Raw genomic sequence first — 26,561 nt, 5'->3', positions numbered from 1 at the left:
GGCGGCTGGCAGCGGGTGAGCAGCGGGCTCGCTCTGGCACCGCAGGAGTCGGGCGGCACCAGGTCAGCTTCCACGTAAAGGGAGAACGCGGAAGCTGGCTGCGAGCGCTGGTTGCTCGTGGAGCTGCTGCGCTCACTGCGGACAAAAGGTACAGTGAAGTTTTTATGGTTAAACTAGCTTTGCCCACAGCACTTTTTTATTATTATTATTTTTTAGCTTTAGGCAGGATGATGCTCCTGTAGAAGCCTCTGAATTTTTGCAGAGATTTATTTGCGCTCAGTAGAGAATTAAGCTAGGGAAATTGTATGAGTGGCCTTCAGCCACTCATTTTGGCTCACACAGCCAGATATTAGCAAAAAATAACACTTTAAAAAATAAGGTGCACTTTTTCCAGGCTGTGGTTGCAGCTGTAATTTGTGTAAGTAGTGAAAAGATCCACAACTATTTTTAGCCTCATCTTTAGCTACGGTAAATCATCATAACTTCATTGCAACTGGCAGAGAGTTTCCTCTTTCTCACCAGAAAAAAAGGGAAAAAACCCAGCAAGGTTGTCCCCTCTTCCTCGCCAGGGACCTGCCCCATCATCTCCCCTGACATAAAACATTCACCATGCAGTGGAACCTATTGGAACTAAATGGCCTTTTTTTTTTTTTCTTTCTATTTGAAATGGTTAAATAAACCCCCTCAATATTTCATTCTGCTCATGATTTCTTATCTTCCTGTCTTCTGTGACCTCCTCCCTCCCAGGCAGTAGATACCAATGGGTTATCTGCATTCATAAGAAGAGGGGTTGAATATGCCGTAAATTTACTCGTGCATGTGGATCTAGAGAGAAAGGAAGGGGAAAATAGAGAGGAAGCCAAGCCTAGCCCATTTTTCTTAACATGAAAATGAAATTCCACCTTTTTATTCTCAGCATGGATGATAAGTGGGAAGACAGGAGAGAATTTGCATCCGCACATCCGAGTGACAAAGCTTGTGGTTTCCCAGGTGAGGGTGGGATCCAGCCCCAAGCCCACGGTGTTTGTGCCAGGGCTCTCTGAAGCCGTGGTTTCTCTCAGCGCATGGTAAGGGGCCCCAGAGCCTGGTCTGTCGTCCCACCGATGTCTTGCAGAGGGCACCTGGGTTCCAGGCGGGTTTCACAGATGATAAAAGCCTGGGGCTCGTACCCGCGGGCTCTCTGTCAGGAGAGAGGGGCGATGTGCTTTAGGAACACCGCCAGCATCTCTTCCCTCCCTGCAGTGCCAGGGTGCCCAAAGGACCGGCCGGCAATGCCACCGCGCGGCACCGGGCTGGGATGAGCGCCGGGACAAGCCCAGGCTCACAAAAGGTGTTCAGCTGACGGGTGCTGGGGACTGAAGCCATCGACTCAGGCTCGTCATTCTAAAGCCTGGCCCAAAGCAGAACACGTCCAGGCTAGAAATGCCTATTTTGGGCCCCAAATTCGCTGTGTCTCTGACCCTTTCAGCACGGCAGCCATGAGGTTACCAGCTGGGACAGCGGGCACACCATGAAGCACACCTCCCGGTGACATTCCCTGCACATTGCTAGGGTGCTCAAGCAACTATTATTTCACATTTTCAGCCAATTTAAACTTGCACCTGTGTTTCAACTGGTTATTAACTCTGGTTAGTGTAAGCAGAGTAAGATACGTCAAGTATTGACTCGGGGAGTTGAATTACTGCCTATGTGTTCTAGCTGCCCTTTTGTTATTCCCTGAGCATTCCTCCTGTTTTCCCCAGCGACTGTGAGAGATGCACGTCCCATGCACGGTGTCTGCTTCTCTCTGCCATATGGTCGCTCGTGCTGCTAATGCGCGGGTCAGCGTTGGCTGCGAGGGCAGATGGCCCGTCTGCTGAGCGTCGCTGGGGATGGCCTCATCCGTAACCGCCGGCCTCCTCGCCTCCTTCCGGGGGCATACGACAGGCGAGATCGTGCGAAATGGGATTTACAGCTCAGGGTGGTGTGTTTAAACAAACTCCCAGCAAATCCCCTTAGTACCATTTATAAATAAAGGAACGTTTTATATATATATATCTCCTTCCATTGCAGTCTTGGTAAGAGGCTGTGCATAACAATAACAGGCTAATGAAGGCAATCATTCCTTTTCCGTATGAAATTTTACCCATAATCTTTGATGAATTGCATTTCTGGATTGCTGTGTTTCAGAGAGGCTGCAGTTTGTCACAAGCAGTGAACGCTCAGGTGCACAGACGTTAGAGCTCCAGCCATTACCATTTTTTAAATGCTTCTTTTGTCCCATTTTTACAGTTTGCTGAAAAAAATAATCTCTTTGGCAGAAGATTGCACAGTGAAATGTTCCTTTTAAAATAGGCAAACGTCAGCCCTCCAGACAGTGCCCCAGACAGCATTTCAGTGACATTTGAAATGGCAGCGGACGTGATCTGCAGTGAGCGCACAGCACCGGCGTTTGCCTTCACGTAAACTCGTTGTGACTTCCTTACCCTGCCCCGGCGCTGCCTACCTGGCTGCTGTTTGGAGTGACATACCCCCGCGTAAAACAAAGTGGCATCTTTAAAATTCAGTGTCATTCACTCTTGATTTCTCGTGCCTTTTTAGGAATTGCTTATTAAAATTCTCGGGGGGTTGTTCCCCACATGAGAGCAGTGCGGCCCCTGTCTCGAGAGCGCCGGGCGGCCGCAGTCCCCTGCAGGAGGGCTGTGCTGGGGGGCGGCAGGGTACCTACGGGACGTTTGGGGGAGAAGGGCTGGGGAATGGGGGTTCTCATCCTTTCCAGTCACTGGCTGAACTAGTCTGCTCTCCATGTGTTTGCCCTAGAAATTCCCCTTCTGTCTGACACTGGTCTTGTAGCCAAATGTAAAACAGAGATGGAGGAAGAACAGTCCAAGAAAGGAGCGGATGAGGGGATGGACCAGCTCGAAGGCAGCCACCCTTGCCACCGAAGGGCGTGATGTCCTTCTGTGCCGTCTCTCCTCACTTGAGGAGGTGGAATTTGGCTCCACAGGTTATTAACTTGTCCTCTCCGTGACACAACTCCTTTCTCTGTGCATTACACATATGTAAAACTATCGGTAGGAATCAACTATCTCTGAAGTAGCTTATACTGCTGCGCCGCCTCTTTGATATCCCCCGTGCCTGGCAGTGGAATTCAGCATCCGTCGCTATCCTGGCGACGTACGGAGATGTATATCCATACAGGATGGCCATTGAATCCCAGGTTTGGAAACGGAGGGAGGGATAGCATGTTCTGCCACCAAATTAGGCAGCCTTTACCAGCTCTTGGTCAGCTCAGAAATTTAGCTAGATTTGTCTCAGCCTTCTTTTCCTTCAATTTCTGATAGGAGAATAACCTGTACCCTCCTTGGAAACACCAATTACCAAACAAGTCAGCGGATTGCTGTTTGCTGACGGCAGTGCAGAGGTGGCAGCGTCCCAGCACGTTGCACTCACCCTCTTTCGAGGTCCCGACCCGCAGCACTTCCCTCGTCTCGGGAATTCACTTTGGGGACGCTCCGAAGGGGAAGGCTGCGGGCGCCGCGGAGGTGGCGTTCAGGAAGGCGGCCTCAGAAGTTGCGTGAAGCTAGGCGGGCCAATTTTAAATTCCTCCTTCAGCATTATCATCGTTATGTTCTGAGTGATACCTGAAAACCATTAGGGGAGTCTTGCTTAAGAAAAAGGAATAATGTATGGGAGAGCCTATAGAAAATAGTACATTTAGCATTTAATATATTATCTTTTTTTTCAGAGAAAAAGCAGCAATTGGATAAGCCTACTCCAGCTGTAGACTTAATTGAGAGCTACTTAGCACAATCCAGCAAACCCTGTGAAATGGAAATGTAGTGCTTGGGACTAAAAATCACGTGCTGGGAAGGGAATCCCAGTCGTAGTTAATCCTTAAATTTCTTTTATTCTGTAGGTACCTGGACCGCTTCCAAAACTTGTGTGGAGTTTATAAAGCTACAAAGAAAATCCCTTGATACTGAAATTCTATAAACTCTCCAGATACTTGTACATCAATCTTCTGTTTTAAACCAGACAAGGTAAAACAGCAAAGGGAGCTAAACTACAAAAATGTAAGAAAATTAATTGTTCAGAAAAGTCTTATATTTGTACTGAGGAAATATGACATTTTAAGTCAAAGGTTATGGATTTTGATATCAGCATATGATTATATTACAAAAGTAATTTAGCAAATTCCGATTCTACCCGATACAAATACCAATACTGGATTACATTGATGAGCTACATTTTTACTTCTGCATTTCATGCTTACAACATGTGTCCATTTTGAGTTCTACTTAAATACTTCATGTCCTAGAATATTTCATTTACTTGGAAGAACTGCGACCAGTAGTGAGGTAACTGCCTGCAGCGTAAGGCATTACGACCCCCGGCTGGAACGCTGCAGGACCGCGCGGTGCCGGTGTCCCTGAACGCGCCTTAACTGCGGGGCCTGGAGACGCACCCCGCGCTCCCGGGAGCTGCTGGGACTGGGGTCGGCGGCGACGAGCGCCTTTGGAAGTGGCTCGGATCCATTTCGTCGCTGTTTTCTCAGGTCGTGCTTTTGCACGTGGTGTGTATGCATCTAGGATTTCAGTTCTGTTTTCCCATTAATTAGACTTGCTTAATCTTTTTTTTTTAATTAAAAAGCTAACTGTACAGGACAGGTACATGTGTAAATAAGGGATTATGCTTATGTATATGTTAATATTTATATGTAAAAAGATATGTACATAGGAAAGAAAAAAATGGCTCAAAGAATGTTTTCAAAACTGTTTCTTTCTTATAAATGCACAGGCAGGAAATCTACGTAAATGTGCTCCTTAATTTCAACATAAGCGGTTTTCCTCAATTTTCAGTCACTTTGTATTTGATCCCACTGGGGTTTTGTACGATGAGTTTGTACGATGAGTCCGTGACCGTGGCGTGGAGCCATTCTGGAGAGTGTGCCGCCCTTCATCCGTGAGATGAGCTATGTCAGATCTCGTTTGCTGTCTTCTTACCTCTGGGTCTTTGCGCATCTTTCAACAAAGTGCTCTCAAAGCCACGGGACCGTGGTGGGGGAGGCGTTACCCTAATCTGGGTCTGTGCCACAAGGCTTTTTCCTACAGCCCCTCCGTCCCTCGGTGCAGGTGTAAAGCACCAGAGCGCAGCTGGGGTTTGCAGCCCCGGGGCGGGGGGGCCCATTCGTTCTCAGGCCGGCGGGCGCCTGCTCCTCAGGCCGGCAGCCCAAAGGCAGGGGCTGCCAACCGCTCCAGTTCACAGAACCCCAGCCTGGTGTGGGTGGGCAGGGACCTCCCAGTCCACCCAGTGCCACCCCTGCCATGGGCAGGGACACACTCCACTAGCCCAGGTTGCCCAAAGCCCCATCCAACCTGGCCTTGAACACTGCCAGGGAGCCAGGGGCAGCCACAGCTTCTCTGGGCACCCTGGGCCAGGGCCTCAGCACCCTCACAGGGAAGGATTTCTGCCTCCCATCCCATCTCCATCTCCCCTCCTGCAGCTTCAGGCCATTCCCCCTGTCCTGTCACTCCCTGCCCTTGTCAACCGTCCCTTGTAAAAAGTTTCTCACCTATAAGCATCTTTTATAAATTCCCCAGATTTCCTTCAAATAAAGACAAGACAGGGAGCCAGATAAACCAAGTGTATCACAGGTGCGTTACTGCTGTAGCACGATCGCTACGTTTCACCTACAAGAAGCTGAGTGGTGTGCGTAGATGCGTTCGCTCACGCACGCAGTTTCTGGAGGAGCACCGACGCGGCCGGGACGCTCCCTGCCCGGGTCCTGCCGCCGTGGTACGGGCCGGCTGCCGCGTCCGCAGAGCAACACGTCTAAACTGAAATCCATTGGAATTGCAGCTTACTGTGTCAACAACCGTGCGTTGTGTGTTTCAGGCCTGTACTTCTTGTTCAAGCTGTTGGAGGACCGTGGCTGTTATTTAAAGTATTCTGCTGTAGTACTATCTGTAGCCTTCAGTGTATCCTCGAGTGCCTTACACAGCTTGTGAACAAAACTCCTGACCGCAAAGAGAAAATGCACCCGAGCGTCCCTCTGGGGGGACCGATGCCAACTCCCCCTGCATCCCGAACGCCACCACCCCCCCCCCGCGATGGGCAGCGTGCTTTAGCACAGAAATGGATTTAGTTTAGACTCAGGAAATCGTATTGTGAATATGTGTATTAAACCCTGTACTTACGTATTGTACATTTTATGAGAAGGAACTCCTGTAAACTTATGCAAAACGTAAACCAGAGAAAAAGTTTTTTTCCAATGGCCAGTGTGCCGTGACTTGTGTTCTCTAATATAATCCCCTAACAACCATATCCTAAAGGCGTAGTTTGGTTCAGTGCTGAAACAGTAATTGACAGGCCTAAAATAGGGCCGGTCGATCGATTACAGAATTTTACACATATTTTTGTATTGTGATTCATATGATATATATCAAGAGACTTTCTATTCATTTGTAAAATACATAAATTATTGTAAACTTTTAATAAAAAGATCTGTTTTAAACCTTCATATTAGATAAATTGTTTTGGTTCTTTTCCCAGGTTGCAGATAGGAAGCCTTTGATTAGTTATAGTAACTTTGCTGATTTTTTTAATAATGCGGTAATTTTTTAACCATTTTTAAGTTCTATCTGAAAAACCGGTTAAACGGTGAATAAAAAAATATTCTTGCAAACCCACCGCAATGGAACGTGCCTCCTACTGAGCCGAACATTAACTTTGCCCAGGCTCTCATCGCTCAGTTCAAGCCCTGCTGAGGTGAACGGGCAGCCGACGCGTGAAGCGAGAGCCGGGCGAGCTGGGACGGGGCGCGACCGGGCCAGCCCGGGGCAGGGCGCTCCGCCAGCACCGGGAGCCGAGCCCGCAGCCCGCCGGCCGTCTGCGCCGTCACCGGGGCGGGAGGGGCAGCCCCGAGGGCTGCGGGGAACCTGCCGGCCACCGGCGGGGCCGTGCCACGGGTGGATGGTCACGGGCAGCCGGGCGGGGCGGGTCCCCGCGCTGCTTTTAACGCGCTTTGCTCTTCTGCCCGGGGCGAGCCGGCGGCGGGAGCGCGGCGGCGGCGGGAGCGGAGCGGGGGCGGTGGCTGGCCGGGCCCGGAGCCCATGTCGGGGCGGCGGGAGGAGGCGCTGCCCGCCTGCTTCGCGGGGCTGGGTGCGGGCAGCCCGCGGCCGCGGCAGAAGCGCGGCGGCATGTTCTGCAGCGTGGAGGACGCCTTCGAAAACAAGACGCTGGACTTCGCCTCGCTCGGCGCCCTCGGCCCCGGGACCCCCTCCGGCGGGCACCGCCGCGGCCGCGGCCCCGGCCCCGACCCCGGCGCGGCCGCGCCGTCCCCGGGGACCGCCGCCCCGGGAGAGCCGCCCGACGGCTGCGCGCAGGTAAGGGGCGGCTGCGGCGGGGCAGGGGCTGGGCCCGCCTCCCCCCCCCCCCGTCCCCTGCCCTCCCGCCGGCCCGGGGCAGGCACGGAGCCAGCCGGCAGGTGCGGGGAGCCGCCAGCCCCGGAGCCCCCCCCGTGGGTAGCGGCGGCCCTCGGCCCTTCTCTCCCCGCGGGTTGCGGAGCCCCGGACGGAACGCGGAGCCGCTCTGGCCGAGACCCCGCCGGGAGAGCGAGCGGGGGCCCCGTCCCGTCCCAGCGCCGCCGGCCCGCGGGAGTCCCGCGCCCGGTAAGGGGGCCCGTAAGAGGCCGGCGGACCGGCCGCTTGCAGGGGACGGCCCGAGGGGCGGTGAGCGGCCACTTCTCCTTCGGGGCACGCAACTTTCACCGGCCCCCACGGCCCCTGTCCGCGGCTGCAGCGCCGCTCCGGGCGGCAGCGGGACCGGGCAGGGGCTGCGCGCCCCGTCCCGCCGCCGGGCCCGCGGGAGGGGGGGGGAGGTTGGGGCTGCGGGACCCACCCCGGCCGGCCCCGCTCCTTTCCGCGCCGGGCCGGCTTTGTCTGCAGCGCCGGGAGCGCGGCCCCGGGCCGGCGGCGGGCGGGGGGAGCCGGCGGCAGCGGCGGGGGGCGCGCACGCACGCAGGGACGTGCCCACACAGGCACGGACACGCACACAAACACACGCGCGCACGGGCGGAGTGCGGCGGGAAGATGTCGCACCAGGGCAAGAAGAGCATCCCCCGCGTCACGGTGAGGGGTCTCCTGCGCTGGCGCGGGCGGCGGGAGCCCCGGGGGCTGCGGGCCCGCTCCCACCCGGGGCCGGTCCGACGCGGGGCCGGGGCTCGCGGGCGATGGAGCGGGGCGGTCCCCCGCCGCCCGTGGGGCCGGACACCCGGGGAGCGCCCCGCCGGGGTGGTTTTATACGCTAACGGGGGTCGGAGCCCGGCGGGCTCGGCGCCCCGCGGGCAGCGCTGCCGCAGCAGCCATCCCTCCCAGGCGGGGGGTGCGGGCTGTGCAGCCCCCCGCCCCGCGGGCGCCGCCGCTCCCTTTGTTGGCCGCGGCCCGGCCTGAGCCCGCAGCCCCGGCGCTTTGTCTGCCGCTGCTGGGGCGCAGCCGGGTCCCGCCGACAAAGCCCGCCGGGCCGCCCCGCGGGGGACAAAGGCAGGCGCGACCCTCACCGCGGCTGCGGGGCTGCCCCGCCGCCTCCCTAACTTTGGTTTGGGCGCTGGGACGGAAAACGTGTTTCGGAAACGCTTTTTTTTTCGCGGAAGGGGCTTGGCGGGGGCGGGGGGGAAGCATCAGCCTGCCACGTTCCCTGCCCGGCATCTGGCCGCCCCCCGGGCAGGGTCGTTGCCGAGCCCCCCGCCCCAGCCCGGCTTTGCCCCGGGCTTTGCTGGCGGCCGCCGCGCTCCGCTCCCCGCTGTTGCTGTTCGGATCCGGAGCAGCCCGGCTGGCGTAGGAGGGGATTCCCTTCCCCTGGTGCCAGGGCTTCTCGGCAGGAGTAAGGGAAAATCTGGAGATAGCGATGCTTTTTTTTTTTCTTTTTTTTTTTTTCCTTTTTTCCGCGCTCGTTTTGCTGGCTCATGGCTGAGTTCCCGTGAAACCATCCCGGCGGTGCCTGCGCTGCGTTACGCTGCTGCGGGAGCGGCTCTCGGGGCGTGCGGGGCTGGGGCGCCCAGCGGGGGGGTGAGGAGGGCGGGGGCCGGCATCCTCAGATGGGGCCCGAAGGGCTCTCCCGTGGGGCAGCCAGCACAGAAGCTTCTTTTGATTGATTTTGTGGGACGAGGGAAAACAATAAAGATGCAGAAAAAGCCTCGATACTTTAAAAAACGCAATGCAATTCTTTAATATGTTTTATGTGCCAGCGATGCTCTTTAAAACAAGACCCCAAAATGTTTTCCAGGCTCTTTAGCATCAGCAGCATTGCTGTGTTGTAAGTCATCTCCACGTGCTCTCGCATCCCTCAGTTGGTTTTGTGCGGAGGCCGTGCTCTTTGTGTTGCCCATCTTAGCCTTGGTAATAATTTTTGTAGCGACACCAGCGAGCAGGAGAGGAATCCTCTTAAATTAGGCTGCAGTTCCACATTTACATAAATGCCACTGCTTTCTAATTTTTCTGGTTAAAGATTCTGCAAAGCTGACAACTGTACCAGTGTCTTGCTTTGAAGCGAGGAAAGTCCTTGAGGCATTGTCTGCCTCCGACAAGGCTGTGAAAACTAACAAATGTCAATGAATTGTCAGGTTAATAAGGTGAACTTAAAAGTCTCTGTCACCGGGGCTGATGGAGGAGGCAGGTACATGGCCGAGCTGCAGGACGTTATCTTGCTGACCTATTAAAACTGCTGAGAACTTCGGTCAGTCTCTGAACCTGCTCCGAAGGAGCTCGTGGTGGGCCTTCGAGGTGGCCGCGTGCTTCCTGCAAGGCAGGGCAGGAGCAGCAAAGGCTGGAGCATGCTCCCTGCGGCCGGCTCTGCTCAGAGATGTGGGGCTCAGGCCTCTGAAATGGGGGGCTTGCTGGTACCCAGAGCTGTCAGGCTGTGCTGCCTGTACGCCCCAGGCTTGTACCGTGCTTCACAGGAGATCTATGTTCCTCTCAAATGACAATTTTATATGGTTTCCTTTGCAAAATACAGTTGGGCTTTGGTGTAGAATAGTTTGGATAGTGACTGGACTTCATAGAGTCATAGAGTCACAGAACCCCAGCCTGGTGTGGGTGGGCAGGGACCTCCCAGCCCACCCAGTGCCACCCCTGCCATGGGCAGGGACACCCTCCACTAGCCCAGGTTGCCCAAAGCCCCATCCAACCTGGCCTTGAACACTGCCAGGGAGCCAGGGGCAGCCACAGCTTCTCTGGGCACCCTGGGCCAGGGCCTCACCACCCTCACAGGGAAGAAATGATTGAAGGGCAAAATATTAAGTCCTAGACTTAATGAAAGCTCAGAATGAGTAAAGTAGCATCTAAATAAAGTAATCTTAGAAAAAAATGTGGATTTTTTTTTTTTTCCATTAGAGTGACCAGCTTCTAATCAAAGGAGGAAAAATTGTCAACGATGATCAGTCATTTTATGGAGACATTTATGTGGAAGACGGTTTAATAAAGTAAGTTAAACATTTGTATTTGGTAATGTAATTTCCAGGCACGATACAGTGCCATGGAATGTGAACAAGGGTACTTTCTGGCATTTTTCTCCTGGAAATATATTCCCTTTTTGAAAAACGAGGACAGCTTTTCAGAATATTGTCAGGAAAGAGCTGCTTTAGCGTGCTTTTGTGGCTGGGAAGATGCGCGAAGTGCTGACAGTCGATGCTCTGCTCTGAGTTGTGCAGGAGACGAGTGAGGAGCCAGGTTAAGCTCTGTGCACGTCAGAAGTGTCCAGAGTCTGGCAGCGAGACCCCAGCAGCTCTCTGCTCTGAGCAGGGTCCCTCAGGTGATGGCCTGGCGTGTCCCAACGCCGCTAACGAGTGCCGGAGCCAGGAGGGGTGGGATGGGTTCCCCAGCAGAACCCGGCCCCACGGTGTGAGGAGGCGTGGGCAGCACACGCGTGCGTGCCACAAGCAGAACTTAGAAGTTGGTTTTGCATCTTCATTTGAAAGTCGTTGCCAATGAACAGGAGATCTTCATGTCGTTTTCAGACAAATTGGAGAGAACCTGATTGTTCCTGGTGGTGTCAAGACAATTGATGCCTATGGCCAGATCGTGATGCCCGGCGGGATAGATGTCCATACCAGACTGCAGATGCCCGTCATGGGGATGACCTCTGCTGATGACTTCTACCAAGGCACAAAGGCAGCCCTGGCAGGAGGGACCACAATGATCAGTAAGATGGAGCAGCATTCGAACAGACTTCTAAGTAGAACATTGTTTAGCAAAATACATTGGGCCTTTTATCATTGCAGAGATTATTTACCCTCATAGCAGAGACGTTAATTTTTGCTGTCAAAATCAAAGTGCTATAAAGCTCATTAAAATGCATTACGTGCCATTCAGAACCTCCTTCCATTGCCACGCGTGTGTATTAAAAGTATATAGCTGCTCCTGCTTTGCTGCGTAAGAGAATAAAATAGAAGAAAACTTTTAAGAACATTTTAATATGTTTTTAATAGCTTTGCGGCTGTGTTTTCATGAGAGTTTTTCAGCTCTGTGAGCATGGGTTCCATTTCTATGTTAATGTAAAATAATTTTGATTTCTGTTTTTGTCTTGTTCTGGCCCCGAGGCCCCTTGTAGTATGTGACTGAAAGAGCAGCCTCAGCAAGTCCTGGCGTCGATCTGTACCGATCTCGAGCCGATACTGTAGGGAATAGGAACAAAGATGAGAGGAGGTGCAGTAACTGATGGGCTGTGGGTGACTGCCCGTGGAAGGTGCCCAAGGGAGTGTTTGCACCATGTGCAAAAGTGTGCAAGGACACACTTTGGTCACCGGCCTCTCAGGTGTCGTGCTAGGTAGGCTGTGTGAAAAAAGGGATAATAGTAGCTGAAACTTGGAGTTAGTTTGTTCCATTTGTTTCACTTCACCTAGGAAATTGATTATCCTTCATCTTTATTCAATGCTATAAAAATGAATTAGTATTAAAACGTCTCCTTGTCACCGCAGTAAAGTCTTGCCCAAGAACACGGGTGGCTGCTGCACTGCCCAGGCACTCCTCTCGCCCTTTCCTTGGCACGCGTGCTAACGCTGTGCAGTGTTTCCCCAGTTGACCACGTCTGCGCGGACGCCGGGACCAGCCTCCTGGCTGCCTACGAGCAGTGGCGCGGGACCGCCGACAGCCAGGCCTGCTGCGATTACTCCCTGCACATCGACATCCCTCGCTGGCACGACAGCCTGAAGGAGGAACTGGAAGCCCTGGTGAAGGACAAGGGTACGGACAGAAAGAGCGGTGTTCTGGCAATAACCCACCAAAAACCCCCACAGCGTGGTAGTTGCAGTGCAGGCACATTAGCAGGTCACCGTCAGCTGTGACACTTACTGCCGCCCGGCAGCGATGCCCTTACCCGGGGAGAAGTGGGGACCTCGCTCCTTTGCGATTGAGGTGTGAACTCCCCGACTTTTGCCACCTAGGAGAAAGGTGCGGACGGGGGTATTGACACCGGATCGGTACCGCAACAGCTTGTTCGTGTGCTCGCCTCTGGGCAACGTACAGCCCAGTCATGAAAACGAATTTGGGAAGCTAAAGGAGTGGTATCGGGTACCCTGATGCAGGCTGCCTGACGCGCAGAGAAGGAGTTAAATACAGACATTCAAGACGGGGCTGATTGATAGAATGAAACTAAGCTTTAGGCTTTCCCTAGAGATTTCGTTCGTGCCTATAATTCCTGCACATCCTGATGTGTCCGCTGGACGTGACTTACTGGAAACCAGGCCGTGCGGCAGGAATTTGTGCATTTCATTAGGACTTACTTCCACGTTTGGTACTACGTTTTGCTTTCAGATATGCTAATGTAGAGCTAAATGACTTCAGTGTAATTTGCAGTCTTGCAAGCAAGCGCTTAATTGGTCAATTAACATAGAAATTTGCAGTGAATTTCCTATTAAAATGCAGAGTGGCTGAAGTAATGCAGCTATTCCAAGCTTATACCGCATATTTTTCATATGTATGTTCCCATGAAATGCAGTTTGTTTGTAATTTGATTGTAGTGTGGGCTTAGTTGTTGCCTCTATCCATATAAAATACAGTAGCAACTCTCGGGCTTTGACTCGGTGCTTCATGAATCATCCTTTATGTTAGAGATGAATGAGGACTGTGCAGTGCTGTATGCGAGGTACTGCCCATCTCTTTCTCCAGGTTAATAACAGTGCTCTAATATTAAAGATTCCCACCTTTGGCTGTGTTGCTAGTACACTAATTCACAGACAGTTACCAGAAAGAAGTTGGGGATAAACCCTAAACTGAAACCACCTCTGGAGGGAAAACTCAGATTGGGAGCAGTGCGTTTGATTGTGTGAATTCGGGTCAATTGCAGAGAGTACCGAAAATCAGAGATGGGCGATGGGGTGGTTTTCCAGAGATGGGGGTGTATTGTCTTTCATGGCTCCTGGGCTTTGGGGTCCGGTTCTTGTGGGGGCGTTTCCCACTTCAGCCCTTCGCCTTGCTTTGCTTCTAGCTTGCACAGCCCCCCCCAACCCCAGTTCAAACCCCCCTTGCTCGGCCACACCAGATCGCCGAGTTCTCAGCTGTGACAATAAACACGCTTTTGATTTTCTTTTCTCAAGGTGTGAACTCCTTCCTGGTTTTTATGGCCTACAAAGACAAACTGCAGTGCACCGATGCCCAGGTAATGCAGCCAGCCGGCGTCCCGCAAGACTCCTCACGCTCTGAGCGTGAACCGTGAGTTACCTGATACGGGGCAACCCGCTCTCTCTTGGCAGATGTACGAAATATTCTGCATTATTCGAGACCTGGGGGCCATCGCCCAAGTGCATGCTGAAAACGGAGACATCATCGATGAGGTGCAGTATTTAGACTCATTTAAATGAAAGGTTGACCAGAGTACTTTGATTTAGGGCAAAGTGCTGACTTTAACAGCTGGGCTGTAGCGTCTGGCGGCAGGTGGAGCAGCGCCAGCAGGCTTTTAACCTTCAGCCGGTGCTGCAAATGCAGTAGGGATCGCTCCAGATGAGAGGAGGAGGAGCAGCCTGCTGCGGCCCCGGGTTGCTTTGGGGAGAGGACCCGCGAGCGCTTTCCAGTGCCCGCTGTCAGCAGGGCGTCACCCCGGCCGCTCACCTCCGAGAGCTCCGGCAAGCGCCGAGCAGAGCTCGTGTCCTGGCAGCAGAGCAGCCGGGCTCGGTCCGTGCGTGGGGCTCCGAGCCTTGCAGCAGCCAGGGCAGCGCAGAGACCGCGCTCCTGCGTCCGGCCCCCGCGCCTCCGCCCGCGCTCCGGGGATTAGCTGATTGCCCGAGCCCTGGCGGGAAGGGGCCGATCCGAGACGTGTGGCGGCAGCGTGTGCAGGCAGAAGGACGTGCAGGAGGATCGGGGGCACCTGCTAAAATCAGCAGCATCCTCCCAACTCCTTGCACACACTTGGGTGTCAGCGCAGAAATCTTTACGAGGACTGGTCAGTGGTTCCCAACAAGTACGTTTTGGGGCTTCTTAAAGGATGACTGGCTGCCTGAAGTGACACCTTATCACGTTATCTATGTTGTTCAGACGTCTTGAGTATTTGAGAAAATGAAGAGGTTTCTTGTTGAGCTCCACGTGGTTCACACGGGCCCACCTCTCAAGCCTGTCAAGTCCCTCTGGACGGCAGGTTTGGATCTTCTGGAATAACGTACATTATGCTTGGCAGTAGTTACCAAAACCAGTACTGGGAACTTCCTTGGTATTGTAGAGTTGGCTCAGGTTCATTATTTTTCCTTTTTACCTGTAGAAAAGAAAGTCTTAGGCACATACTGCCATGAGATTATAAAACTAGACTTGCAGTTCCTTTTAGCTTATGGTCACGCAAGTGTCAGTCTGGTGTGGGAGGAGAATTTCAAATGAAAGCAGGATCCCAGTCCTTCAAATGGGCTTATTTGAACAAACAGGACAAGGGCTAATTCCCACCTCCTTGGGATTTTATCTGAGAAACCTTGTCTTCAGCTGGCTGTGAAACATAACGTGATCCCAAGCAGTTCAGTATCTTCAGAAGTATTCCTGTAAGCTGCCAGCGTGAGGACACTCGGGCCCTGGGGACAAACTCGGGGGATATCTGCAATAGGAGTACAGTGGGTTCAAAACTAACCATCTGCTAAGAGCAGGATCCTTTAAAGCCTGCGAGATCTTGTCCGTAGTGTTGAATAATGTCCTTGCACCTAATGCCAGCTCAGTGGGAGCATTACATGATACAGAACGACACAGACAGGAAACTGGTTGAGGCACGTGCTAGACAGCTGCTTTCAAAGGCAACGTGAGTAACCTGGGTGCAACCCAGCGTTCGTTCCAGGTTCTGTCACCATGGGGGCCCAGCTAACGCGGGGTCCCTGTGGGGACTTGATTCGTGCCCGTCGTGATGTGAGGCTGTGACAGCGGGACCGAGTGCATCTCTCTTTGGGGAGCTGGTGCTGCCGGAGCAGCGGAGCCGGGTGGGAGAGGACGTGGGTGCAGCCAGGTGGAGCTGCTCGGCTTCAACCCCAGTGCTGGGGCAGCGGCTGTGCAAAACCTCCCTCCCCCCCGCCTCTCCCCAAAACTGCGAGGCGGGGGGCAGCAGCAGTGGCAGCAGCGGCAGCAGCGGCAGCCCTCCATCTGAGCCACATCCCCGCCGCTGCATGGCAAAGTGCACCGGGCCGGGGAACACACGTGGCCGTGGCTGCGTGACTCACGGAGCGAAGCTCTGGAGAGGTGGCTCCTGCTGCGTCCCGCTGACAGCCTCACGTCCCTGGCACCTGTCTCTGCTTCCCCGGGGCTCAGGCAGCCTCAGGTCTGGGGGAAACATCTGGTCCTTTCCTGTAGCCATGCACCGCATCTGGCACAGCCTTAGAGTAAGCAGTGATGGCTTCAAAATCCTGTGGGGAAGGTCCAAAGGTACCCTTGGGACACAGCAGGTCCCAGTCCAGAAATGCTTCCACAGCATGAGGTGGGTCTGCTAGGAAGCAGCTGCAGCGGTTTATGGAGTGTCACAGGTATAAATGGTGTCGCTTAGTTGTACTCATGAATTTCCATCGTCCTTCAGGTGCTTCTGAAAAGGCATTTCGTGTCCCACGTTGCCTTGGACAGGCTGTTCATGTCACTGACTGCTCTTTCATTTGTCTTTGTCCACCTAGGAGCAAAAGAGGCTGCTGGAACTCGGGATTACAGGGCCAGAAGGGCACGTCCTCAGCCGCCCCGAGGAGGTAACATCTCCAGTCCTTCAGCAGAACTACCCCGGGGTTTGGAACAGCCGCTGCGGCTGTGGCAGAGCTGCCCTGAGACATTTTCTGCCTGTTCTGGTGTCCGCAGGTGGAAGCGGAGGCGGTGTACCGTGCAATTACCATCGCGAAACAAGCCAACTGCCCCTTGTACGTCACCAAAGTCATGAGCAGAGGTGCAGCGGATGTGTTAGCTCAAGCAAAGAGAAAAGGTAAAGCGTTGTTTCACGTTCACACTCTAATTGAGCCTGTTCAAATATGTCCAGGAATATCATTCTAGCTGAAAGGTTAAGGAGCTCGTTAGCACCCAAGTTCTCTCACATTTTAAGGGTGCTAAAACTTGGTGTTGGCTTTTCTTCGCAGGGTGTGCCAGAGCTAATTGCTCTGAGCTGCAAAGATTTGAGATGATGTGCTTGAAACTTGGACACCTGAATCTCAGTAGGCACAGCTGAAAGAAAGGAAAGAATTCGCTTGCCATCATTTGTCATGGACTAAATGAAAAATGGATCTGGAGCAAGCTCCAAATTCAAACTGGGGGTAGAGTGGGAAGAGCTGGAAGCAGTCCTGGGGAGTGGGGCAGAAGGCCATGCCCAGGGACCCCCGGGGTCCAGAGCCACCTCTGCCCCCAGCCAGGAGACTCTGCCAGAGAGATGCTGGTCTGATTGAAAGGAGGCATGGTGCTCTGTAGCTACGAATGTATGTTTGGTCTAAGGAGAAAACAGACAGATTCAAAACCTGTTTTGACAGCGTTTCCCGATCGTCTGAGATAATCTAAAGGATTAATGTGAATTTAAAAAGCTGAAAGAGTGGGAACACTGAGGATAAGCGAAACTGTCTTGTATGGTTAACCGCAGTATTTGTCTGCAGTGTGTGAAAAGCGGCTGCAGGACACGCGGCACGTTTGCACTCATTAACTGATTGCTCCGTAGGCACGGTTGTGTACGGAGAGCCCATTACCGCCAGCCTGGGCACCGACGGGTCGCACTACTGGAGTAAAAACTGGGCCAAAGCTGCAGCCTTCGTCACGTCTCCCCCCATCAGCCCGGACCCCACCACGCCGGATCACCTCACCTCCCTCTTGTCCTGGTGAGTCTGTGTCAGCGCGGATGCCTGAGCGCATCCCTCGTGCTTGCATCCCGCCTGCGTTCGCTCCAATGCCGTTTACAGGAGCAGCATTGCCCGCAGAGCGGGGCTGGCAACCCCTCGCCTCCCTGGGGACACCCCCACCTCTCACTGCTCCCTGTTCCCGGGGACATCCCCAGTCTGCACTGGGCACCGTGGGGTGCAGCAGCACAGCAAGGGCTTGCACACAATTCAGCTTTCCCCTTGCTATTAGAGTAGGAAAAATAACCTATGAATTGCCGCACTTTTCCATATCAAAAGAATAAATCTCTGGGTGATCGCTGAGCAAGGAACCCGGCAACTCTTTGAAAGAGTCTGAATTGTGCTCTGATGAGGCCAGGTAAGGGTTACCAGATTCTTCCTGTAAAGATCAGGCTCACACTACCTGGTTCCCCCTCCAGAACCAAGCGGGGGGAGGCGCAGCGTCCCGCAGGGTGGCCAGGACACCCCAGCGCTGGAGGGACAGCAGCCACTGCCGCTCTGCCTTGCCGTGTCCCGGGGAGAGCCTCCTGCGTGGCTTTAGCATTAAAGCAGAAAGAAGGATTTTAGCGGAAGCAGTGTTGGGCGTTTGCAAGATTTTAAGATGTGTGAAACAGGAGCTTTTAGGGCACATCCCGATGCGGATTTGTTTCAGCATATCAAGTTAGGCAGCGAAGCCCCGGGGCCGGCAGGAGCATCCCCGGAGCCGTGCAGGGACCAGGCGGGCGCTGGCAGCCCAGCAGGCAGACGGGCAGGGAAATACAGACGCAGCCGTCAAGCTGTTAATCACGGCTGGAGCTTTGCCACAAGCCAGGGTTTCTCATTTCACAGCAAATACGCACCAAATTTGTCACCGCCACCTTGCAGAAAGCAGTCCGTAGAAGTGGGGATTCACTCACAGTGGAGGGTTTGCAATCGGGGTGCCCGCGGCTCGGCCCGAGCATCTTCTGCGTTGATGGCCACAGAGCCGGCGGAGCGGCACCGGTCAGGAAAGCTCTCTGCCTTGACTCCAGCTTGCTGTGGGTGGGGTTAGAAAGATCGGGTCCAGAAGTAATGTGGGAAGAGTTTTTGAAATGGGATGAGAGATGTTTATGGATCCAGATAATTGTAAAAAAATTACATCCAATATATATTATAAAGAAGAAATAAACATTTCTTAGAATTCCCTGAAATGCGATTTTTTTCCCCTAGAAGGATAAACAGTTGTTAACAAGAGAAAAGCGTTTCATGTTAGTATCTCTTACATATCACGATAGCTCAATACATTTAATATTTCCTTAGAGGAGGCAATGAAATACAAGCATAGGTCAGTCTAGCACAGCTTTGGCACAAATCTGGAGGCATGTTCTGGGGCTGGCCGAGCCTCCACGCGCTCAGCTCTCCCCTTGCCCTGCTGTGCCCTGTCTGCCGGTGCGGATCCAGTTCCTTCAGCTGTAGTATATGATGGTGTAGCACATTTGGGTTTCTCAGGGTCTTGTTTTATTTAACCATAACCTTGCTTTAAAAGTACCTTGCTTGGAGAACCATTTCCTAAAATAATTTGAGGTTCAAAAGGAAGCTACAACGATTAAAATGTTGGCTTAAATAGTAAAAAAGATGGCCAGGTTAGTGCGTATGAGGCTGCAGTTTACATCTTGTAGACGATTCCAGTGCTCAATTCCGGTATGAATCCATCGAGTGAGATGCCTCGGAGTACCTGTAAAAAGGTTCAGAGGCAATCTGAACTGCCCTCGGCTTCCCGTGGGATTTACGGGCCGTGAGCCGCCTGCCTTTGCAGTCTCTGTCGGTGAAACCAACGTGTACCAAACGGAGCGAGCACGAGCCCACAAGCCGTTGGTGCCACGGGCAGTTTTCCGGGGGGGTGGCTCTCCCCGCGGTGTCTCAGGGCGGGGAGGTGGTGCTCGTGCCCAGAAGGCTGCTTGCGGCGTCAGGCGCCGTCTCTGACGTGCTCCGCTCTGCTTTGCCTAGCGGGGACCTGCAGGTTGCGGGCAGCGCTCACTGCACCTTCACCACCGCGCAGAAGGCAGTGGGGAAGGACAACTTCACCCTCATCCCCGAGGGAACCAACGGCATCGAAGAGCGGATGGCGATAATTTGGGAAAAGTGTGTGGTAGGTACTAAAGTAACGCTGGTTCCTCGCGCAGCTGTGCGTGCAAGTGCACGTGCGCAGTGCTTGTGCTGGGTGATGTCAGCAGCCTCGTTAATTCAAACGAGCCAGGGGGTGTGACATTGTCTAGACTGCTCCTTCAAAGGAACTTGCTAATGAGAGAAAATGTGACACTCGAATGCCTTCAAAGTGTCTTCAAAGGCTTCGGTACGGGGACCATCCACCCCGCTCTCACCTGCAGTCACAAGCAAAAGTCTCTCCAACAAATTTTCCTAAGGGTAAGACACGACATTCCTCTTCCCTGGTGCTCGCAGGAGCCTGGGGAGGTGGGTGGGGACAGGGCGTCTCTCCCTTGGTGGCCATGGCCATGGCCATACCTGCTGGCTGCCCAGCTGCCCCAGGCCACACCGGTGGGGACGGATTCCCGTGACAGCTCCGTGTCTGCCGGGCAGAGGAGCTCTGCTGCCGAGGGAGAGCCATGGACCACGAGCCTCTGGCCAGTGGGACCGAGTCCCACCAGGAGCGTCCCTGGGAGGCTCTAACCTGCCTCCACAGAGCAGGCATCTCTGAGCGGGCTTCCAGGAGCTGGGGAACCAAGCCACCCCCAAGTGTCTGTCTTAGCTAGGCTTTGTTCAAAGGTCAATAAAATTTGTCTGAAGATAATAAATAAGGATGAGAAATGGCACTATTCGGGTTCACTTCCCGTCTTCATGGAAATACACTTAACCGTCTTTGGTGGACGTGACACGCCTGTACAGGGAGTTGGAGCCTACCAGTGAAAGTCTTATTTTGCAGAGACCTTAAATCTCACAGAGTCTGGGGAAAATAAACCCCATCTATTGCGTTACTTGCCCCACAGGGACAAGGCGCAGCCCCCCATGCCTCCCTTTTCCCTGTAATTGCAGCCCTGAGGATCCTCCCACCGCACGGTCGCACGGTTGGATCCTGGGGTTTCTTCTCCCAGTGCCTGGTGGGAGAGCTCTTCCTGCTGGTGGGAGAGCGGGGTCCAGCCACGGGGACGGGGCTGCTGCCTCTGCAGGGAGCAGGGCGCGTCCCCGGTGACGGTCCTTCCTCCCTTCGCTGTCCCAGGTCTCCGGGAAGATGGACGAGAACGATTTTGTAGCAGTGACCAGTACCAATGCTGCCAAGATCTTCAACTGCTACCCCAGGAAGGGACGCATCGCCGTGGGCGCTGACGCAGACCTGGTTTTGTGGAACCCCAAGGCTACAAAAATAATCTCGGCAAAAACCCACAATCTGGTAAAATATTTTAAAAATTATTTTCTTGAGCTGATTCTGGAGTCAGAAGAAAGCAGTGAAGCAATATTTTTCTTCAGATCAGAAAGATCATATCATTCAGGAGGGAGGAGCTGTTTATGTGGACAAAGTGATCAGGACCTTGCGTTTGCTTTTAAAAATACAGGCAAATGGAAGTAGCCTTTGGTTACTGTGAAGGAGGGGATTGTAACTGAGTAGCAGTGACTACTCTGAGACCGTCTGCGTCTGGTACAGACATTTTAACACCAATGTGTCCGCTGTGGACTAGAAAAACATGAGTGCTGCACTTGGTTGCAGTATTAAACCGTTTTGGTATAGTTTAATGGATCAGCACCCTTCCCGCGTGGCTCCACGGGCGCTGCTGTCCGTAGGGGTCGGTCACTCGGGGCACATTGGGGCACATCTTCATGGCAGTTCAGCCGTGGCTTTACAGGCCCTGGGCGTCCCCAGATTAACTCCCGCCGTGAGCCGCAGACGGAAAGCTGCAGTGGAAAGGGGAGGGTGAGGAATGGTGGTGACAGCGCTCATTGAAGTTAATGTAGAAACATTTTGACCCATGTGGGTGTTTTCACCAAAATGTTTTTTATGGAAGAAAATTATCATTATGATTGAAATATGCAGGTGTTTGTTTTCTTTATAAAAGAAGAATAGGGGAGGATTTCATCCAGAAAGTTCACTTTTGTTTTTTTTATAATGCTGCATTTTTTCACTGTAAAGTGGTTTGGGTTTTTTTTGGGTAGTTTGTTAGTGATAGAAATGGGAGCATTTGAAGAAAGGGGCACGATTTTGCATTTCCCAGAAAACAGACCTGACTTTCCATACTTATTTTGGTAGAAAACTTGCAGTGACTTGGAAGAAATGACAAGAACTTCTGTCCCCAAATGGAGAACGTAAGCAGGGCTCTTCTGGGGCTGAGAGAGTTGATGGTTCGCATACAGTGAAAGTCTAGTTTGCTCCACGTCTTTTGGGCAAGTGCTGGGTGTTCTGAGGATTTCGTTTCTCCATTCCAGTTTGCTTTAGTTCATCCAATTAGATGAATCTTACTACTTGAAACATAAAGGGTTAGTTAAGTCCAACTGATCGTGCACGGGAAGCAATGTAGAAGAATGAGGGGGGGTATAGTTGGCTAGACTGTCACCTCCTCTTCTTAAATCTTAACCATATTGAGTATCTCGGTTTGTTCTTTCCAGAACGTGGAGTACAACATATTTGAAGGGACAGAGTGCCACGGGGTTCCTACCGTGGTCATAAGTCAAGGAAAAGTTGTTCTTGAAGATGGAAACCTGTTTGTCACCCAGGGGTCAGGTCGCTTCATTCCTAGAAAGACATTCCCTGATTTTGTTTATAAAAGGATAAAGGCAAGAAACAGGGTAAGGAGAACTTTATTTGCCATAATCCCGTATTTCATTGCAATCTCTCTGCATTACTGTATTACAGTCGCTGCTATAGCAAGCTTCCTGATGGAAGAGGCAACAAAAATGAGAATATTATTAATATTATTTAATCTTAGGCCTTGGAAATTTGTAATGTCATATAACTGCTTTGGTGTGTGGCTTAGCACATTAATCAATCAGTAATGCCTATTTTAGTATTATAACCAGTAATACTAGTTTACTAGTATTTTTTGCTTATTATAAAGTTATAATAGGTATATAAAGTATATATGGCTTCTACCAAATCTGGTTTTGCTTGGTTTGTACTGAGGTAGAAGGGAGGAATTCCTCTCCTATCTGTGTTAGAAAAGTTGATGTTATTGTATTACCGGTATCTGCTTTGCATCTGTCAAGGGGTAATGGATGGAGCGTTCGGTCGTTACTGGAAGTACAATAAGATAAATCCTTCAGTGTGCCAGCACAGCTTTTTAAGGAGCTATGAAGATGTGCAAATATATAACAGGCTTCTTAACAGCTCTGCCCTCCTCCCCTTCTCCATGGTTATTTTTGAAATTTTTGTTATGCATTGTCGATGAAGGTAGAGCAGAAATCGTTAACCCCAAATTACCTGCGGAGGCACCGGCGGTGCTGGCAGCTGTGGCAGGAACCCCCGGCTCCTGGGGTGCCTGTGGGCGACTCCTGGGCGTCCCTCCTGGGGGTGCCTGTGGGTGACTCCTGGGCGTCCCTCCTGGGGGTGCCTGGGGGTGCCTCTGGAGTCAGGGCGGGACGGGGATGGGGATGGCACCACCCTGCCAGGTCCCTGGGGGATGGGGATGGGACCCTGCCAGGTCCCTGCGGGAGGCCAGGTCTCCCCTGCGGCACTGCCTGGCGGTGAGCAGCCACCTCTGCTCCGTCTGGCAGTGCTGGCGGTGGCCTCCCCCGTGTCCCTGGCATGTCCCGCATCCCCCTCCACGCACAGAGACGCGGCGGGAGGGCTGTCTGGTCCCCTCGGCTGGGGCAGGGGGTGCCCCGGCTCCTTGTTAGCAGTTGAGCTGCATCTCTGTCTGCAGTGGAAGCAGACGTTCCGTGCCATATGTTTTTATCATAAAGAACAGAGTTTGGTAAACACAAGCCCTGACACACCGTGAGCTGAAGTCCCTGCTCTGGTGGGACGGTGATCTGGTGTCACCCCGGGTGGGGGGTGTTGATGCCTTCAGGCAGGTGCCTTCGGCACTTTGCAAACCCCCATCAGCCTGCCCGGGGCCGGCTCTCCAGCCTCGATTCACCTGGAGCTTTTGACTGCGGTCACAAAGAGTGCTGGAAGACACTGAGCAGGACGTTTTCTTTACAAGACATTCAGCAAGATGCAGACAAAGGTCATGTAAGAGAACCATTTCTGCAGAAAATGCTACATACTTCCTGATAACCTATCAATCCGTGCCTTTTTAATTTGAAAACCAGCACTTTTCATCTTCAAAACAAGTCCCTTCTGGCCTTATGATTGTCACTGCTTTGCCTGGGAGGAGAAGCAGCCTTACGGAAATCCGCGATGCAACACTGGTAACGAAGTCGTTACGGCTTCGGTTCCCAGGGCCGAGCGCATCCTCCCCGCAGGAGGACGTGACACGGGCTGGGGCGCGCTGCCCTCCGAGCCCCCTTTCCCGGGGGGACAGGACCTCTGCCCATGGGGTCCGGGCAGCATCCTCCACTTGGTTTTGGGGCGGGAAGAGCCGCCGGCTGCCCGTGCTGCCTGGGCCGCCCGCTCCCTGGGGAGGCGTCTGTTCGGGGGTGCGGTGTCCCCAGACCCCCTCAGGAAGGGGTTAAGCACAGACGCAGGCCGTGACCCGTATGCTGGGCCTGGGTCTTGTTCACCTCAGCTTAGATCCGTGCCTTACACCTCTGCTTACCCCCTCTTGGTAGCTGGCCGAAGTCCACGGCGTCCCCAGAGGGCTGTATGACGGGCCGGTCCACGACGTCCTCGCCAACACCAAAGCCGTGGCCCCCACCTCAGCGTCCAGGATGGCGCCCTGTGCGGGCAAAGCCCAGGCTCCTCCCGTGCGCAACCTCCATCAGTCGGGGTTCAGCTTATCTGGTAGGGCCCGGGGCCCCCGAGAGTCGGGGACTCTAGGTGATGGGGGTGGGGGGGCTGGTTTGCGTTCCGGGCTTGTGTGAGCGGCAGGGCAAAGCTGAGGAATAGGAACTTAATTTTGGGTCAGTGAAAGGCAGTTTTTACTGTTGCAGCAGCCTGGGGACTAAGCGCAGCACAGAACTCTCTAGAATGTTTTGCAGTATCTATGTAAATGCGCTGACGGCAAAGCCTGGCGGGGGGCTGCGAGGCGGCCGTGCATACGGGCTCCGTGGAGGCCGAGGCCGAAGGTGAGGGTGAGGGTGTCACCGCAGCCCTGCCCCGGGTCAGTGGGGACGCTGCCGTGGCTGTCGGAGGGTCGGGGCTTCAGCCCTGGCTGCGTCCCCTGCAAGTCGGGGTTAGAAGTGGTTGGCTTTGTAGAGATTAGCCAAATAATTCCATTTTCAGGAACCAAAAAGATAATTTTGTCAGTCTCTCTGTGTAAGCAGGCAGCGATTCAGCATCGCCTAGCTCAGTGTGCTGCAGAAATCTGCCCGGCAGCTGCAGGGACCTTGAAGAGTCAGTGCTCCCCCCGTAAAATGACTTTCGTAATTTTGTTTTCTTAGCTGGTTGGAATCAGATGGATCACATATTGTTTAATAACTGTACAAGGTCCCACATTTTATTATATGGGACTGTTTATTTACAGGAAAACCACTTACAATGTTTTCCAGAGAGAAGCAATCAAAAGTAAAGACATTCAGGCAAATAAAGCCATTCCAAACTGTACTGTGATAATACAGTGTCCAAAATTATAGATAATGAAAACACTGGTCTTTGCCACAAAGGGAACGTTTTATGGTTTGTGCAGTTGAAGCCACGGGACTCGTGCACCGTGCGGCCGCACACCCCACGCCTCTCCTCTTCCCCAGGGTCGCAGGCAGACGACCACATTGCCAGACGCACAGCTCAGAAAATCATCGCCCCGCCGGGTGGACGGTCCAACATCACCTCGCTGTCCTGACGGCCCCGTGCCAGCGGGGCAGCCTGGGGGCTGCGCTCTGCCCCCGCGCCGCCGGCATGTCTGTCCCCGCCGTAGCCGCTGCTGGGGTGTGCTTGGGTCCTGCCGGAGCCGGGTCCAGCCGGGAAGGGGACGGTGGGTCGCCCTCAAGGTCAGGATGAAAATCGAGCATTCGTCAGCTGCCCCAGCCCCTTCTTCTCGTAGGTAGAAAATAGAGTAGCCCTCCCGAGAGGTAGCGCTCCCATCTCCATCCCTCCCCGTCTGTATTTGTTCACTAGCCACGCGGGAAGCCCTTACCTTGTGCATGCGGGCACCTAGACGTCCCCGTGGCAGCGCGCTCAGCCGTGCTGCTGCCTGGCGTGTGGCCGGGACGAACATGAAGGTGCGTTTTGGCTGGAATGTGCTCCTTTCTAATAGCATCGACTGCCCTTTCTACTTTTGACTTTTAACCGAAGGACTTCTAACCGATAAACACTTCTCAATCTGTATGGTTTTAACACGGTGAGTTGCATCTCCTCTGTTTGCAGCCTCCCCCAGCAGATCTCTGCCCATCTCGGTGCACAGCCCTGGCCACGCTCCGGGACTCACCGTCACTGCGCCCGAGAGCCAGCGCGGCTGTGCAGGACAGCGGCACATCCGTCTGTCCCTGCCCTGGTCCCAGCATCGATGGGGCGGTGTGGGCACCCCGCATCCCGGGGCAGGATGGGTGCTGGCTGCTCCTGGCACCCGGTGCTGTGGCAGACGTGCCGGGGGCTGCAGTCTTTCTGTTAGGCTTGTTTTTTAAAGGTTATTTATACAGTTTTTCAAGAACCAAGTGTAAGTCTTATAACCAATAACAAGGCTCGTTTGTCATATGCAACTGGCCTTCAAACTCTTTTATAAAGGTTATTATAGCCCGTTTATTATATTTAAAGGTATGTACAGTAAAGGTGAACCTCTACGCCACAAAGCTATGCATGTACCTCTAACAGAATGGCTCGCCATTCGTTTTCTGTTTCTTGCTTTGAATAAAGTTTGTTGGAAATCATAAAATTGTAGAAGTGGTTGATCCATCTTAGTTGATTTTTGTGTTTTCTTCCTTTGGGTTTTTATGCGTGAAGGTTTGTAGAATCAATTTGTGGCATGTAGGTTACCGTACTCCCCTTTGGCAATGAGAAGAGGATTACCATTAGCTGTGTAGGAAGAAGGCGGAATCCCACCCTTCACCCTTCTGCCTGGCACGCCTGCCCAGAGCTGCTCGATCAGCTTCGGTGTCACGCGGCCGGCCTGCCAAAAGCCTTCGGTTTACAACTAAAGCTAAAATACGATGAGGGTGGTCATCCCACTAGATCAACACCACTCCCGATGCCTGCCAGATGCGGATGCAGCAAGAGCTGCTGTAGCGTGTCTGTGAGATGCAGCTTTTCCTCGGGCAATGTCGTCCTGTGGTTTCCAGC

General features: G+C 53.3%; 2 protein-coding genes across 7 annotated transcripts in view; both read left to right on the top strand.

Annotated features, from left to right (window-relative positions):
* The window catches only part of JAKMIP3 (Janus kinase and microtubule interacting protein 3), a 100,818-nt gene extending 94,278 nt beyond the window's left edge, over positions 1–6,540 (top strand). For all 4 annotated transcript variants that reach the window (XM_075757576.1, XM_075757574.1, XM_075757573.1 and 1 more), the window contains one exon: positions 3,899–6,540. The gene's annotated coding sequence lies outside the window, so the exon portion shown is untranslated. The remainder of the gene's footprint in view (positions 1–3,898) is intronic.
* Positions 6,541–7,094: 554 nt separating this feature from the next.
* DPYSL4 (dihydropyrimidinase like 4) lies at positions 7,095–26,155 on the top strand. Of its 3 annotated transcripts, none has more exons than XM_075757578.1 (14): positions 7,095–7,367; positions 10,371–10,459; positions 10,994–11,178; positions 12,054–12,218; positions 13,571–13,632; positions 13,727–13,807; positions 16,097–16,165; positions 16,272–16,392; positions 17,110–17,266; positions 19,250–19,391; positions 20,478–20,648; positions 21,857–22,036; positions 23,960–24,131; positions 25,037–26,155. In XM_075757578.1, exons 1-14 carry the CDS (start codon positions 7,095–7,097, stop codon positions 25,126–25,128), a joined length of 1,959 nt encoding a protein of 652 aa, XP_075613693.1. In that variant the 3' UTR covers positions 25,129–26,155. The 3 variants fall into 3 exon arrangements, with proteins under 3 accessions (XP_075613693.1, XP_075613694.1, XP_075613695.1); XM_075757579.1 differs by lacking the exon at positions 7,095–7,367 and adding an exon at positions 7,996–8,111; XM_075757580.1 differs by lacking the exons at positions 7,095–7,367; positions 10,994–11,178 and adding an exon at positions 7,996–8,111 and having other exon boundaries at positions 12,043–12,218.
* Positions 26,156–26,561: the final 406 nt, after the last annotated feature.

This window comes from Balearica regulorum, chromosome 7 (genome assembly GCF_011004875.1).
Source record: "Balearica regulorum gibbericeps isolate bBalReg1 chromosome 7, bBalReg1.pri, whole genome shotgun sequence".
In the NCBI taxonomy this organism is placed as follows: Eukaryota; Metazoa; Chordata; class Aves; order Gruiformes; family Gruidae; genus Balearica; species Balearica regulorum.
Note: the sequence above shows the minus strand (reverse complement) of the source record. Positions and strands in the feature narration are given on the sequence as shown.

Bases quoted from the DNA above. Each gene is read 5' to 3' on its own strand.
- DPYSL4 (XM_075757578.1), top strand. From the start codon at position 7,095: ATGTCGGGGCGGCGGGAGGAGGCGCTGCCCGCCTGCTTCGCGGGGCTG. The intron at 13,808-16,096 runs GTGCAGTATTTA...TTGTCCACCTAG, and splicing joins ACGGAGACATCATCGATGAG to GAGCAAAAGAGGCTGCTGGA. The intron at 16,393-17,109 runs GTAAAGCGTTGT...ATTGCTCCGTAG, and splicing joins AGCTCAAGCAAAGAGAAAAG to GCACGGTTGTGTACGGAGAG.